This window comes from Oncorhynchus mykiss, chromosome 20 (assembly GCF_057628025.1).
Source record: "Oncorhynchus mykiss isolate SJ-2025 chromosome 20, ASM5762802v1, whole genome shotgun sequence".
Lineage (NCBI taxonomy): Eukaryota > Metazoa > Chordata > Actinopteri > Salmoniformes > Salmonidae > Oncorhynchus > Oncorhynchus mykiss.
In genome coordinates this window covers 30,745,458-30,759,464 of record NC_143041.1, presented here as the reverse complement: position 1 = coordinate 30,759,464, position 14,007 = coordinate 30,745,458, and the positions used below count along the sequence as shown (strand labels likewise).

At 43.9% G+C, this 14,007-nt stretch overlaps 1 protein-coding gene across 16 annotated transcripts in view; it reads left to right on the top strand.

Moving 5' to 3' along the window:
- tanc2b (tetratricopeptide repeat, ankyrin repeat and coiled-coil containing 2b) overlaps positions 1-14,007 on the top strand; it is a 218,719-nt gene that overhangs the window by 199,412 nt on the left and 5,300 nt on the right. For 11 of the 16 annotated variants that reach the window (XM_090212876.1, XM_021576270.3, XM_021576268.3 and 8 more), the window contains 11 exons: positions 871-1,107; positions 1,224-1,418; positions 1,818-1,911; positions 4,532-4,665; positions 6,062-6,185; positions 6,402-6,577; positions 9,658-9,790; positions 11,863-11,892; positions 13,117-13,208; positions 13,462-13,608; positions 13,841-13,941. In XM_090212876.1, coding sequence (XP_090069002.1) covers positions 871-1,107; positions 1,224-1,418; positions 1,818-1,911; positions 4,532-4,665; positions 6,062-6,185; positions 6,402-6,577; positions 9,658-9,790; positions 11,863-11,892; positions 13,117-13,208; positions 13,462-13,608; positions 13,841-13,941 — 1,463 coding nt within the window. The remainder of the gene's footprint in view (positions 1-870; positions 1,108-1,223; positions 1,419-1,817; positions 1,912-4,531; positions 4,666-6,061; positions 6,186-6,401; positions 6,578-9,657; positions 9,791-11,862; positions 11,893-13,116; positions 13,209-13,461; positions 13,609-13,840; positions 13,942-14,007) is intronic. The other 5 variants (XM_090212875.1, XM_021576269.3, XM_021576267.3 and 2 more) reach the window with 1 other exon arrangement.

Sequence of the window (14,007 nt, the reverse complement as noted above, 5' to 3'; positions counted from 1 at the left end):
CCTGTCACACTGAAGGTCTATTGGTTCACCACTGTCCTAACCTGTCACTCACTAAAGGTCTATAGGTTCACCACTGTCACACACTGAAGACCTATAGGTTCACCACTGTACTAACCTGTCACACACTGAAGACCTATAGGTTCACCACTGTCACACACTGAAGACCTATAGGTTCACCACTGTACTAACCTGTCACACGGAAGTTCTATAGGTTCACCACTGTCACACACTGAAGACCTATAGGTTCACCACTGTACTAACCTGTCACACTGAAGGTCTATAGCTTCACCACTGTCCTAACCTGTCACACTGAAGACCTATAGGTTCACCACTGTAGTAACCTGTCACACTGAAGGTCTATAGCTTCAGCACTGTCCTAACCTGTCACACTGAAGACCTATAGGTTCACCACTGAGAAAACAAGTCTATAATATATATAAAGGCCGTTAAGATACTGTATTAATGTTTTAAGAAAGGAGTGTTTCGGGAAGACATTTCGGTAAGAAATCAGGAGTCCTCACTGTCTGAGACAGAGTCACGACCGAGTACGAGTGTAACCGACACCGAGACAAGACCGATACACTTGAGTATGTGGTCTCGAGACCGGACTTGAGTACTACAACACTGCTGCTTTTCCCTCTTAACATCAAGGTACTGCTTTCCATTTGAAAACAAAAGCCTCACACTCATGGCTCCATAGATACCAGCGTTTGGACAGCTATGCTGCCTTCATCAGGGTTTCAGCTCTCCCTTTGACAGGGGGCCAACCAACTCGCCTGAGGGGCTGTTCCTACTGATAAATTAAACTCTACTTTTGCTACAGTTGTTTTTCTCTGTGTCTAACACTGTGTGAAATCTGTCTGTGTCCAGGTGAGCCGGTTGCTGATGCTCGGTGGTGCCAACGTGAACTACCGTACAGAGGTTTTGAACAACGCCCCGGTGCTGTGTGTGCATGCCCACCTGGGTTACATTGACATGGTGGGGCTGCTGTTGGAATACGGAGCCTCTGTAGACCAGCCCTCAGAGAGCGGTCTCACCCCACTGGGCTACGCTGCCTCTGGGGGACACATGGCTATAGTCAACACACTGTGTCGCAGGAGAGCCAAGGTGAGAGGGGGAAGAGAGGGTGCAGTGTGTGTTTGTAGATTCATCTCTATCTATGGATATGTTCTATGGACGAATGGGGATTGACCATCTTTGTGTGTGTGTGTGTCCATCAACAGGTGGACCACCTGGATAAGAATGGTCAGTGTGCCGTGGTGCATGCAGCTCTCAGGGGCCACATGGAGATGGTCAAGTTCCTTATCCAGTGGGACTGGGCCATGGGACAACCACAACAGCAGCAGCAAGGAGCCTTCAGCAAGAGCCATGCCATCCAGCAAGCCCTCATCGCTGCAGCTAGCATGGGATACACAGAGGTAGGCCTCCCGCATGGGATACACAGAGGTAGGCCTCCCGCATGGGATACACAGAGGTAGGCCTCCCGCATGGGATACACAGAGGTAGGCCTCCCGCATGGGATACACAGATGTAGGCCTCCCGCATGGGATACACAGAGGTAGGCCTCCCTGCAAATCTCCTTACTTGGAATATTTTGTGAAATAGATTACTTGGGTATACTGTAGACCTCACTTACCCAGCTGACAGTTTTGTAGAGCTAAGAATATATATTAGATTTTTTAGTCTGGGTAATTTCCCTGCAGTGTGTGGACTGGACAGCAATTCATTGTTTATCCCTATGCGATCCTACTAGTATTGCATGCCACTCACACTAGTGATATTTTGGGAGGTGTAATATGTATCATTATTTCCAACAGATTGCGTCCTACCTGCTGGACCTGCCAGAGAAGGATGAGGAGGAGGTGGAACGTGCTCAGATTAACAACTTCGACACCCTGTGGGGAGAGACTGGTATGCTAAGGCCTCTCGTCATACTCTTTTTAAAAAGGTCTTCAGATACAGTCCGCAGCCTTGTGGAGATTGTTTTCAACCCAGGAAACTATTTTGTTTTAGCCTGTCCATTTTTACAGCGCTGTTTCCTAAGGTAGAATCATTAGGTGTCAGTGGCTTTAGGTTTGACACTTGAATTCTAAACCGATGCTTAGTCTGGGCTAAAGATGAGTTGTAGATCACTACACTTAGATAGAACATGTTAATAAATTGTCTTAAATCAGACAAGTCATGACAGAGGGTTTTGAGCAGACCCATAGAGCGAGGGCTGCAGTGCGGATATGAAAGAGAGAGATTTGCTCTGCTGTTTCTGCTGCTGCTGCGCCAAACAGACACTGGCTGATGTCAGACAGACAGACAGTGCAGTGGTGTCATTGGAGCACAGACAGACAGGGCAGGGCAGAGCTCAGAGCTAGTCTTAGAGGGAGAGTGTGTGTGTGTGTGTGGGGGGGGGGGGGTCTGCTCTGCTCTGGGGTGCTCAACTATGACTATGTGGTTCCCACATGTGGATTGGAAAGATTGAGAAAAATCAAGCTATTACTGTTAGAGCCGATTCTCTCTCGCACTCTCTCTCTATACTAATATGACTCTCTCTCTCTATACTAATATGACTCTCGCTCTCTCTCTCTATACTAATATGACTCTCGCTCTCTCTCTTAACTAATATGACACTCTCTCTCAATACTAATATAACTCCTGCTCTCTCTCTATACTAATATGACTCTCTCTCAATACTAATATGACTCTCTCTCTCTCTCTATACTAATATGACTCTCTCTCTCTCAATACTAATATGACTCTCGCTCTCTCTATCTCTCAATACTAATATGACTCTCTCTCTATACTAATATGACTCTCTTTATCTCTCAATACTAATATGACTCTCGCTCTCTCTCTATATACTAATATGACTCTCGCTCTCTCTATCTCTCAATACTAATATGACTCTCGCTCTCTCTCTATACTAATATGATTCTCACTCTCTCTCAATACTAATATGACTCTCACTCTCTCTCTCTCTCTCTATACTAATATGACTCTCACTCTCTCTCTATACTAATATGACTCTCACTCTCTCTCTATACTAATATGACTCTCACTCTCTCTCTCTCTATACTAATATGACTCTCACTCTCTCTCTCTATACTAATATGACTCGCTCTCTCTCTATACTAATATGACTCACTCTCTCTCTCTCTATACTAATATGACGCTCACTCTCACTCTCTCTCTATACTAATATGACTCTCTCTCTCTCTCTATATACTAATATGACTCTCGCTCTCTCTCTATACTAATATGAATCACTCTCTCTCTCAATACTAATATGACTATCGCTCTCTCTCTCAATACTAATATGACTCTCACTCTCTCTTTATACTAATATGACTCTCACTCTCTCTCTCAATACTAATATGAATCTCGCTCTCTCTCTCTCTCTCTCAATACTAATATGACTCGCTCGCTCTCTCTCTATACTAATATGACTCTATCTCTCAATACTAATATGACTCTTTCTCTCTCAATACTAATATGAATCTCTCTCTCAATACTAATATGACTCGCTCTCTCTCTATACTAATATGACGCTATCTCTCAATACTAATATGACTCTCTCTCTCTCAATACTAATATGACTCTCTCTCTCTCAATACTAATGACTCTCTTTCAAAACTAATATGACTCTCACTCTCTCTCTCAATACTAATATGACTCTCTCTCTCTCTCTATACTAATATGACTCTATCTCTCAATACTAATATGACTATCTCTCTCTATACTAATATGACTCTATCTCTCTATACTAATATGACTCTCTCTCTCTCTCTCTCTCAATACTAATATGACTATCTCTCTCTCTATACTAATATGACTATCTCTCTATACTAATATGACTCTCACTCTCTCTCTCAATACTAATATAACTCAGTCAGTTAAATCCATAGATGTTACTGTCTGTCTGTCTACGGTCTGTCTGTCTATGGTCTGTCTACGGTCTGTCTATCTACCAGTGTCTACTGTCTGTCTGTCTGTCTACTCCCACCCTCCACTCTGTCTGCATACTAACAAATGACACACATAATGACTGTAAGTCTTATAATGATAAAGTATTTTTTACTGGCTGATCCCTGTGTGACCCTTTACTCTCTCTGTCCTGTTGGGAACAATACTTGTATGACTCAATCAGTTAAATGCATAAATGCACACGACTGTCTACCCCCACAACACATGTTCTCTCCTTTCTCTCCTCCCTCTTTCGCTACTTCTCTTGTGTTCATCTGTAGTGAGGTCAGAGTTATAAAACACTGTTTTAATGTCGAACATGTCTCATACCTTTATAGGGGAGTATGTTGCGATATATATAACACATATAACTCCAATATAACTCCCTGTATGTTGTGTTGTGTGTTACTCACCCCTGCCCTGTGTGTCCCCACTCTCCATTTCACATCCACTTACTATACAATCTGCATACTAACACATGACTCACACACAATAACTGTCAGTCTTAGAATGATCAAGTGTAAAAAAAAATGTTAAATACTTGTGTTGTATGACATGACTGATCCTCTCCCTGAAGCTCTGACGGCAGCGGCGGGCCGGGGGAAGCTAGACGTCTGCAGACTACTGCTGGAGCAGGGAGCAGTGGTGGCTCAGCCCAACAGACGAGGCATCGTGCCCCTGTTCAGTGCTGTCCGACAGGGAAACTGGCAGGTGAGGCTGAGTTTACCCTTTATAGTGCACTACTTTTGACCAGGGCCCATAACACAGAACACTTCATATTGAAGGTGCTGTAGACTCAGAAAACTGACGTTGCTACGAGCAGCACCACAGATGTTGCGATGAGCGAGATGAAAAGACTTCCCTCTCACATTGTCACACACAGTATCTGCACATGTGCATGGGTTCACTTCGTGGTAGCGTGGTAGGGATGAGACCCTAAACAGCTGAGAAGTTTAGCCTCGCGCTTCAACTCTCTTAGTTGCTGTGGAAATTGACTCACTATTCTGTTTACTTTGTGCACCCATGTCATATCGCAAATCACATCAAATTGTATTGGTCTTATATACATATTTCGCAGATGTTATTGCTGGTGTAGGTAAAAGCTTGTGTTCCGAGCTCCAACAGTGCAGTAATATCTAACAATACACACAAATCAAAAATAATAGAATTATAGAAATATAGAAATATTAGGATGAGCAATGTGTGTGTGTGTGTGTGTGTGTGTGTGTGTGTGTGTGTGTGCAGTTCCAGTCAAAAGTTAGGACACACTTACTCATTCAAGTGTTTTTCTTTTCTTTATTTTAAATATTTTCTACACTGTAGAATAATAGTGAAGACATCAAAACTATGAAATAACACATATGGAATCATGTAGTAACCAAAAAAGTGTTAAACAAATCAAAATATATATATAAGTAGCCACACTTTGCCTTGATGACAACTTTGCATTATCACAATCAACTTCATGAGGTAGTCAGTCACCTGACCTTCATTTTTATTTAATTATTTTTATTTATTTTGGTATTCGATCTAGCAACCTTTCTGTTACTGGCCCAACGCTCTAACCACTAGGCTACCTGCCGCCCCATGTCTTAAAGTAATGATGGACTGTCATTTCTCTTTGCTTATTTGAGCTGTTCTTGTCATAATAGGGACTTTGTTTTTAACCAAATAGGGCTATCTTCTGTGTACCACCCCTACCTTGTCACAACATAACTGATTGGCTCAAATGCATTAAGAAGGAAATCAATTCCACAAATTAACTTTTAACAAGGCCCATCTGTTAATTGAAATGCATTCCAGGTGACTACCTCATGAAGCTGGTTGAGAGAATGCCAAGAGTGTGCAAAGCTGTCAAAGGCAAAGGGTGGCTAATATGAAGAAACTCAAATATAAAATATATTTTGATTTGTTTAACACTTTTTTGGTTACTACATGATTCCATATGTGTTCTTTAATAGTTTTGATGTCTTCACTATTAATCCACAATGTAGAAGATAGGAAATGGGTAAAACAGTCAAATCAGACAAAGAGAGATCGAACGGCAATGTTGACAAAAACAAACAGTTGTGTACTGGATGGTAACTATAGTGTTGTCCTCTCTCAGATCGTGGACCTACTCCTTACTCACGGAGCAGACGTGAACTTGGCTGACAAGCAAAGCCGAACCCCTCTGATGATGGCTGCCTCAGAGGGTCACCTGGGCACTGTGGAGTTCCTACTGGCACAGGGTGAGGGTCAGGAGGAAGAAAACATCCACTCATGTCCTTGTCATTTACATTGTCTTTGACCTGCTGTCCTTTCATCCTTTGAATTATATAACTCTCAATTACTTTTTTTCATCATTACTTTGTTAAATACAATCACCAAAGCATTGATGGTACTTTATTTTACCAATTGACCTTTGACTCCCAATGCTGACCTCTAATCCCTGACCCCTCTGCCAGGTGCATCCCTACCTCTAATGGACAAGGAAGGGTTAACGGCTCTGAGCTGGGCATGTCTGAAGGGACACCTGCCAGTGGTGCGCTGTCTGGTGGAGAGGGGGGCTGCTACGGACCACGCTGATAAGAACGGACGCACGCCCCTCGACCTGGCTGCCTTCTACGGGGACTCGGAGGTGGTGAGTTTATAATTCTCCCCCGGGAACAGGCCCAGATCCCCGTCATTTGCGTGAGGAAAAGACAGAGGAAAAGAGGACGCAGATCGGGCTGCCTTTTGAGAATCTGTAGGCAAGCGTGTAAACTCCCACTGCCATCAAGTCTACTTGCCATCATTGGAAAATAAAATTGATGACCTACGATTACGATTATCCTACCAACGGGACATTAAGAACAGTAATATCTTATGTTTCATGAGTCGTGGCTGAACGACGACACGGATAATATAGAGCTGGAGGGATTTTCAATGCACCGGCAGCACAGAGAAGCTACGGCTGGTAAGACGAGGGGTGGAGGTGTGTGTCTTTTTGTCAATAACAGCTGGTGCGTGATGTCTAATATTAAAGAAGTCTCGCGGTATTGCTCGCCTGAGGTAGAGTACCTTATGATAAGCTGTAGATCACACAATCTACCAAGAGAGTTCTCAACTCTATTAAACGTAGCCGTCTATTTACCACCACAGACCGATGCTGGCACGAAGACTGCACTCAACCAACTCTAGGCCATAAGCAAACAAGAAAATGCTCACCCAGAAGCGGCACTCCTAGTGGCCTGGGACTATAATGCAGGCAAACTGAAATCAGTTTTACCAAATTTTTACCAGCATTTCACATGTGCAACCAGAGGAAAAAAACTTGACCACCTTTACTCCACACACAGAGACGCATACAAAGCTCTCCCTCACCCTCCATTTGGCAAATCTTACCATAAATCTATCCTCCTGATTCCTGCTTACAAGCAATGACTAAAGCAAGAAGTACCAGTGACTCGCTCAATACGGAAGTGGTCAGATGACGCGGATGCTAAGCTACAGGACTGTTTTGCTAGAACAGACTGGAATATGTTCCGGGATTCATCCAATGGCATTGAGGAGTATATCACCTCAGTCATCGGCTTCATCAAAAAGTGCATCGACGACGTCGCTCCCACAGTGATCATACATACATATCCCAACCAGAAGCCATGGATTACAGGCAACATCCGCACCTAGCTAAAGGCTAGAGCTGCCTCTTTCAAGGAGCGGGACACTAATCCGGACACCTATAAGAAATCCCGCTATGCCCTCAGACGAACCATCAAACAAGCAAAGCGTCAATACAGGATTAAGATTGAATCCTACTACACTGGCGGCTCTGATGCTCGTTGGATGTGGCAGGGCTTGAAAACTATCCAGATGTCCAGATGGATTACCAGGACGTGTACTCAATGCATGCGCGGACCAACTGGCAAGTGTCTTCACTGACATTTTCAACCTATTACTGAGTCTATAATGCCTACATATTTCAAGCAGACCACCATAGTCCCTTTGCACAAGGAAGTGAAGGTAACCTGCCTAAATTATTACTGCCCCATAGCACTCACGTCAGTAGCCATGAAGTGCTTTGAAAGGCTGGTCATGGCTCACATCAACAGCATCCTCCCGGATACCATAGACCCACTCCAATTCGCATACCGCCCCAACAGATCCACAGATGACGCAACCTCAATCGCACTCCACACTGCCCTTTCCCACCTGGACAAAAGGAGCACCTTTGTGAGAGTGCTGTTCATTGACTACAGCTCAGCGTTCAACACCATAGTTCCCACAAAGCTCATCACTAAGCTAAGGACCCTGAGACTAAACACCTTCCTCTGCAACTGGATCCTGGACTTCCTGACGGGCTGCCCCCAGGTGGTAAGGGTAGGCAACAATACATCTGCCACGCTGATCCTCAAAACTGGGGTCCTTCAGAGGTGTGTACTTAGTCCCCTCCTGTACTCCCTGTTCACCAACGACTCCAACACCATCATTAAGTTTGCTGACGACAACAGTGGTAGGCCTGATCACCGACAATGATGAGACAGCCTATAGGGATGAGGTCAGAGAACTGGCAGTATGGTGCCAGAATAACAACCTCTCCCTCAATGTGAGCAAGACAAAGGAGCAGATTGTGGACTACAGAAAAAGGCGGGCCGAACAGGCCCCCATTAACATCAATGGGGGTGTAATGGAGCTGGTCGAGAGTTTCAAGTTCCTTGGTGTCCACATCACGAATGATCTATCATGGTTCAAACACACCTAGACAGTCATCAAGAGGGCACGACAACACCCTTTTCCCCTCAGGAGACTGAACAGATTTGGCATGGGTCCCCAGATCCTCAAAACATTCTACAGCTGCACCATAAAGCATCCTGACCGGTTGCATCACCGCCTGGTATGGCAACTGCTCGGCATCTGACTGTATGGTGCTACAGAGGGTAGTGCGTTCGGCCCAGTACATCACTGGGGCGAAGTTTCCTGCAATCCAGGACCTATATAATAGGCGGTGTCAGAGGAAAGCCCATACAATTGTCAGACACTCCAGTCACCCAAGTGATAGACTCTTTTCTCTGCTTCCGCACGGCAAGTGGTACCGGAGCACCAAATCTAGGACCAAAAGGCTCCTTAACAGCTTCTACCCCCAAGCCATAAGAATGCTGAACAATTAATAAAATGGCCACCGGACTATTACATTGACTCCCCATTTGTTTTGTACACTGCTGCTACTCGCTGTTTATTATCTATGCATAGTCACTTCACCCCTACCTACATGTACAAATTACCTCTAACCTGTACCCCCGAACACTGTCTTGGTACCGGTACCCCCTGTATACAGCCTCAGTATTGTTATGTTATTGTGTTACTTTTTGTAATTTTTTACTTTAGTTTATTTGTTAAATATTTTCTTAACTCTTCTTGAACTGCACTTTTGGTTAAGGGATTGTTAATAAGCATTTCACGGTAAGGTCTACACTTGTTTTATTCGGGCGCATGTGACAAATAAAGTTTGTTTTGATTTGGATGGACAACATTAGGAACAAAAGAGACACACTTGTATTGTAGGTCTTTTGTCTATCCCGATGTGTTCAAGTATAGTTATATTTGTGTATATTTTGCGAGCAGTAACTCTCCCAAATTGTAGTACCATCCTATGATTCTACTCTAATGAATATACTGTAATTTGAATCACTACATTTCTCCCTCCTCGCCCCTTTTCCATTCTTCTGCTGTCTGTCCTCTCAGGTCCAGTTTCTAGTGGACCAGGGGGCGATGATAGAGCATGTGGACTACAGTGGGATGCGTCCTCTGGACCGGGCCGTGGGTTGCAGGAACACCTCCGTGGTGGTTGCCCTGCTCAAGAAGGGAGCCAAAATAGGTATGGAGAATGGACTTAGTGTTAGACTGAAGGCCAATAGATTTTGGGCAGGGGCTGTCCCAAATTGCACCTAATTGGCCCTGGTCAAAGGTAGTGCACTATGTGGGGAATATGGTGCCATTTGAGACGCAAACAGGACTTGTATGTAGACAGTGAATGAAATACCTCTCCTGGAAAATAACCCATTTCTCTCCACAGTTCAACAGGATATTTTGACTGTTAACAGTTGTATTTATTATTTTACACTTGACTATCTGATATTGAGACACAATACAAAGAGTATTCATGCATACAGTAGGATGACACAGAAATACAGAAATGCATCCTATTTCTTATATACTGTACTCGTCAAAAGTTTGGACACATATTCATTCCAGGGTTTTTCTTTATTTTTACTATGTTCTACATTGTAGAATAATAGTGAAGACATCAAACTATGAAATAACACATATGGAATCATGTTGTAACCAAAAAAGTGTTAAACAAATCAAAATATATTTTGATTACTGCACCTCAGATTGCAGCCCAAATAAATGCTTCACAGAGTTCAAGTAACAGACACATCTCAACATCAACTGTTCAGAGGAGACTGTGTGAATCAGGCCTTCATGGTCGAATTTCTGCAAAGAAACCACTACTAAAGAACACCAATAAGAAGAAGAGACTTACTTGGGCCAAGAAACACGAGCAATGGACATTAGAGTGGTAGAAATCTGTCCTTTGGTCTGATGAGTCCAAATTTGAGATTTTTGGTTCCAACCGCCATGTCTTTGTGAGAAGCAGAGTAGGCGAACGGACGATCTCCAAATATGTGGTTCCCACCGTGAAGCATGGAGGAGGAGGTGTGATGGTGTGGGGTGCATTGCTGGTGACACTGTCTGTGATTTATTTAGAATTCAAAGCACACTTAACCAGCATGGCTTCCACAGCATTCTGCAGCAATACACCATCCCATCTGGTTTGCGCTTAGTGGGACTATCATTTGTTGTTCAACAGGACAATGACCCAACACACCTCCAGGCTGTGTAAGGGCTATTTGACCAAGAAGGAGAGTGATGGAGTGCTGCATCAGATGACCTGGCCTCCACAATCATCCGACCTCAACCCAAGTGAAATGGTTTGGGATGAGTTGGACCGCATAGTGAGGGAAAAGCAGCCAACTAGTGCTCAGCATATGTGGGAACTCCTTCAAGACTGTTGGAAAAGCATTCCAGGTTAAGCTGGTTGAAAGAATGCCAAGAGTGTGCAAAGATGTCATCAAGGCACAGGGTGGCTACTTTGAAGAATCTGAAATATAAAATACTTTTTTGGATACTACATGATTCCAAATGTGTTATGTCATAGTTTTGGTGTCTTCGCTATTATTCTACAATGTAGAAAATATTTAAAATAAAGAAAAACCCTTGAATGAGTGGGTGTGTCCAAACTTTTGACTGGTACTATAGTACTTTGACCAGAATTCTCTTTGGAGCTGAGCTAACAGCTAAACCCCCACTGCTACTGTATTGACCCCCCCCCCCCACCCCACCCCGCTGCTGTACCGTACTGCAGCTTTTCTCTGTTCTCTCTGGCTAGTCACTCCTCAGGTCTTTATCTGTCTTTGTTGTTCTACTGTTACCGTGTATCCTGTATTCTTTCTCTTTCATGTTGTCTCTGTCTCTTCCTCTCTCTCAGCTCTCTGGTTCTTTCTTTTTTTCTTTCTTTATCTATAGTTCTTTCTTTCTATCTCTCTCTGCTCTCTCATTCTTTCTCTCTCGACAGGTGGTTAGCACTGGCAGTATGTTTTTTTTCTTCCTGTGTCTCTTTCTTTCTGCTGGGGCACTTACCCCCACTTCTCACTGCTGCTTTTTCTGTTCCTTCTCTCACACCTCATCTTCCACCACCTCCTTTTTCTCTTTCTGTTTTTTTCCACTTGTCCTCTCTCTCCCACGCACCTTTTTCTGTTTTTTCTCCTTTGATTACTCTGGCACGCTGCTCTCCGCCCCCCCCCCCCCCCCCCCCCCCTCCCCCAACACTCACTTCCTCCCTCGCTCATGACCTCTCCCTCCCCCTTGATCTCTCTGCGGTACCAGGATGTCAGACGCTGCCCAGTCGGCCCAGAGGTAATCCCAAGGCTGTCGACATCTCACCCCAGCAGGCATTTTGACAGCCCTATCTCTTTCTGTGTTGTTTGTGTCGTTATGGTCTAAGTGTCAGCAGGCCACTTAGACAGCAGGCTAAGTGTCAGCAAACCCCATACTGAGAAATAACACTCAGGTATTACTATTATCACTGAGGCCGGTTTTCAATCCTATTGTGGGTTATAGGCATTGCAACTTTTAAAGGCAATGTTCCCGCGTTCGTGGAGATCCCATTCACTGTAAACACTGCATATGTTGGCTCAGTCATAATTTGGCTTTAAAAGCTACAATGCCTATAATCCGCGATCAGATTGAATCCCGTCCTAACTATTACTTGGACTGGTTTTATTTAGAGGTAGATGTTCACATTCCGGTTGGTTATCATATGACAGCATGCCCAGCCTCCAGCATACTACATTGTATCAAGGTGTTTTCTTATTTCCATCTCACAGATGCATGATGAACCCCTCCTATACCTTCACTTGGTAATGATCACCAGGGGAACTGCATGCGTCTGTAATGCCTTTTCTCCACTATCCACAGTTCAGATGATTCTACTGTGCATTGTTCATTCTTCTGAAACGTTCCTCAGTGTCAGCTAGGCCAGTCAGAAGTCCTGTTCCTACCTACTTCCTCTACCGTTGCCTCACCCTTGCCCTGGTCTGCAGAGCTCTCCTGTCTCCTGCTTGCCTAGTCTTTTCGTCATGCAAGAAACACACCAACCTTGTCCTCATCTCTCTAGTCTCTGTGTAAATGGGTTTCAAGTGTTGCTTTCTGCAGAGAGCTATCCTCGTTAGGTTAATTGTCTTGCGTCAGATAGCACGATGATTCCGCCTGCACTGACTGGCGGTTGAGGGACGAGCGTCGCGTAGGAGTGAAGCCACCTGATGTAAGACAATTAGATTGGGAGTGACTCAGTCTTTACCAGCCGCATCATTTTTGTATTTTGCAATCTTTCACATTTCTACCCTTTTGGCTGGGATATTGTCCCTACAGTGTACTCCTCTACCTAGAGCAATAGACTTTAGAAAGAGAATAGCTTCATTTTCTCTGCAGCGGACAGACGTCTGCCTATCTGTCATTCCTGCCATTTTGTTTGTTGTTCTTGTCAGTTGTTGTGTGTTTACTGTGACTCAAAAACAACTATTTTCTTTGTATCTTTCCCTGCTTCTCTCACTCCTTTCTTTCTCATCCTGTGTTCTTCAGGTCCAGCCACGTGGGCCATGGCTACCTCCAAACCCGACATCATGATCATCCTACTGAGCAAGCTGATTGAGGAGGGAGACGGCTTCTACAAAGTGAGATCAGGAGGCCCTATCCGAATCTGAGGAAGGACAGTCAACTATTGATGAAAGATATTAATACATACTGTATAAGAAAGAAAATATATCTATACATCAAATAAATAAAATGTTATCATTATATATTTTATTACACTTTTACAGATGTATTTATCCTCAAGTGCTATACAACTTGTTTTGTTTTAATGTTCAATAAGACCTATATGTCTGTCTTGTATGAATAACGTGTGTGTGTCGGTGTGTTCAAAAGAAAGGGAAAGTTAAGGAGGCAGCACAGCGCTATCAGTACGCCCTCAAAAAGTTCCCCCGTGAAGGCTTCAGTGAGGACCTCAAGACTTTCAGGGAGCTCAAAGTGTCCATCTTCCTCAATCTGTCCCGATGTCGGAGAAAAATGAACGTGAGTTGGCGGGCTCTGACCATGGATGCATCACAGATGGCACCCTTGTGCCCTACTTTTGACAAGAGCCCCATGGGTCATCTATAGTATATTATCTATATGTAATAGTGTAAAGTATGGTAAAAGTATAGGTGATAAGCATTATAGTACTGTACCTATAACATTACCTCTGTTTTACCCCAGTAATATTCTGGAAGTATCTGACTCATGGATCACTTGTTATTGCTCTCAGGACTTTGGGATGGCTGAGGAGTTTGCTACAAAGGCGCTTGAATTGAAACCAAAATCCTACGAAGCATACTATGCCAGAGCACGTGCCAAGCGTAGTAGCAGGTATTTATTTCCCCTGTACCTCCCTGATATCCATCTACTGTAGAATAGTTTACATACTCCGCTTCA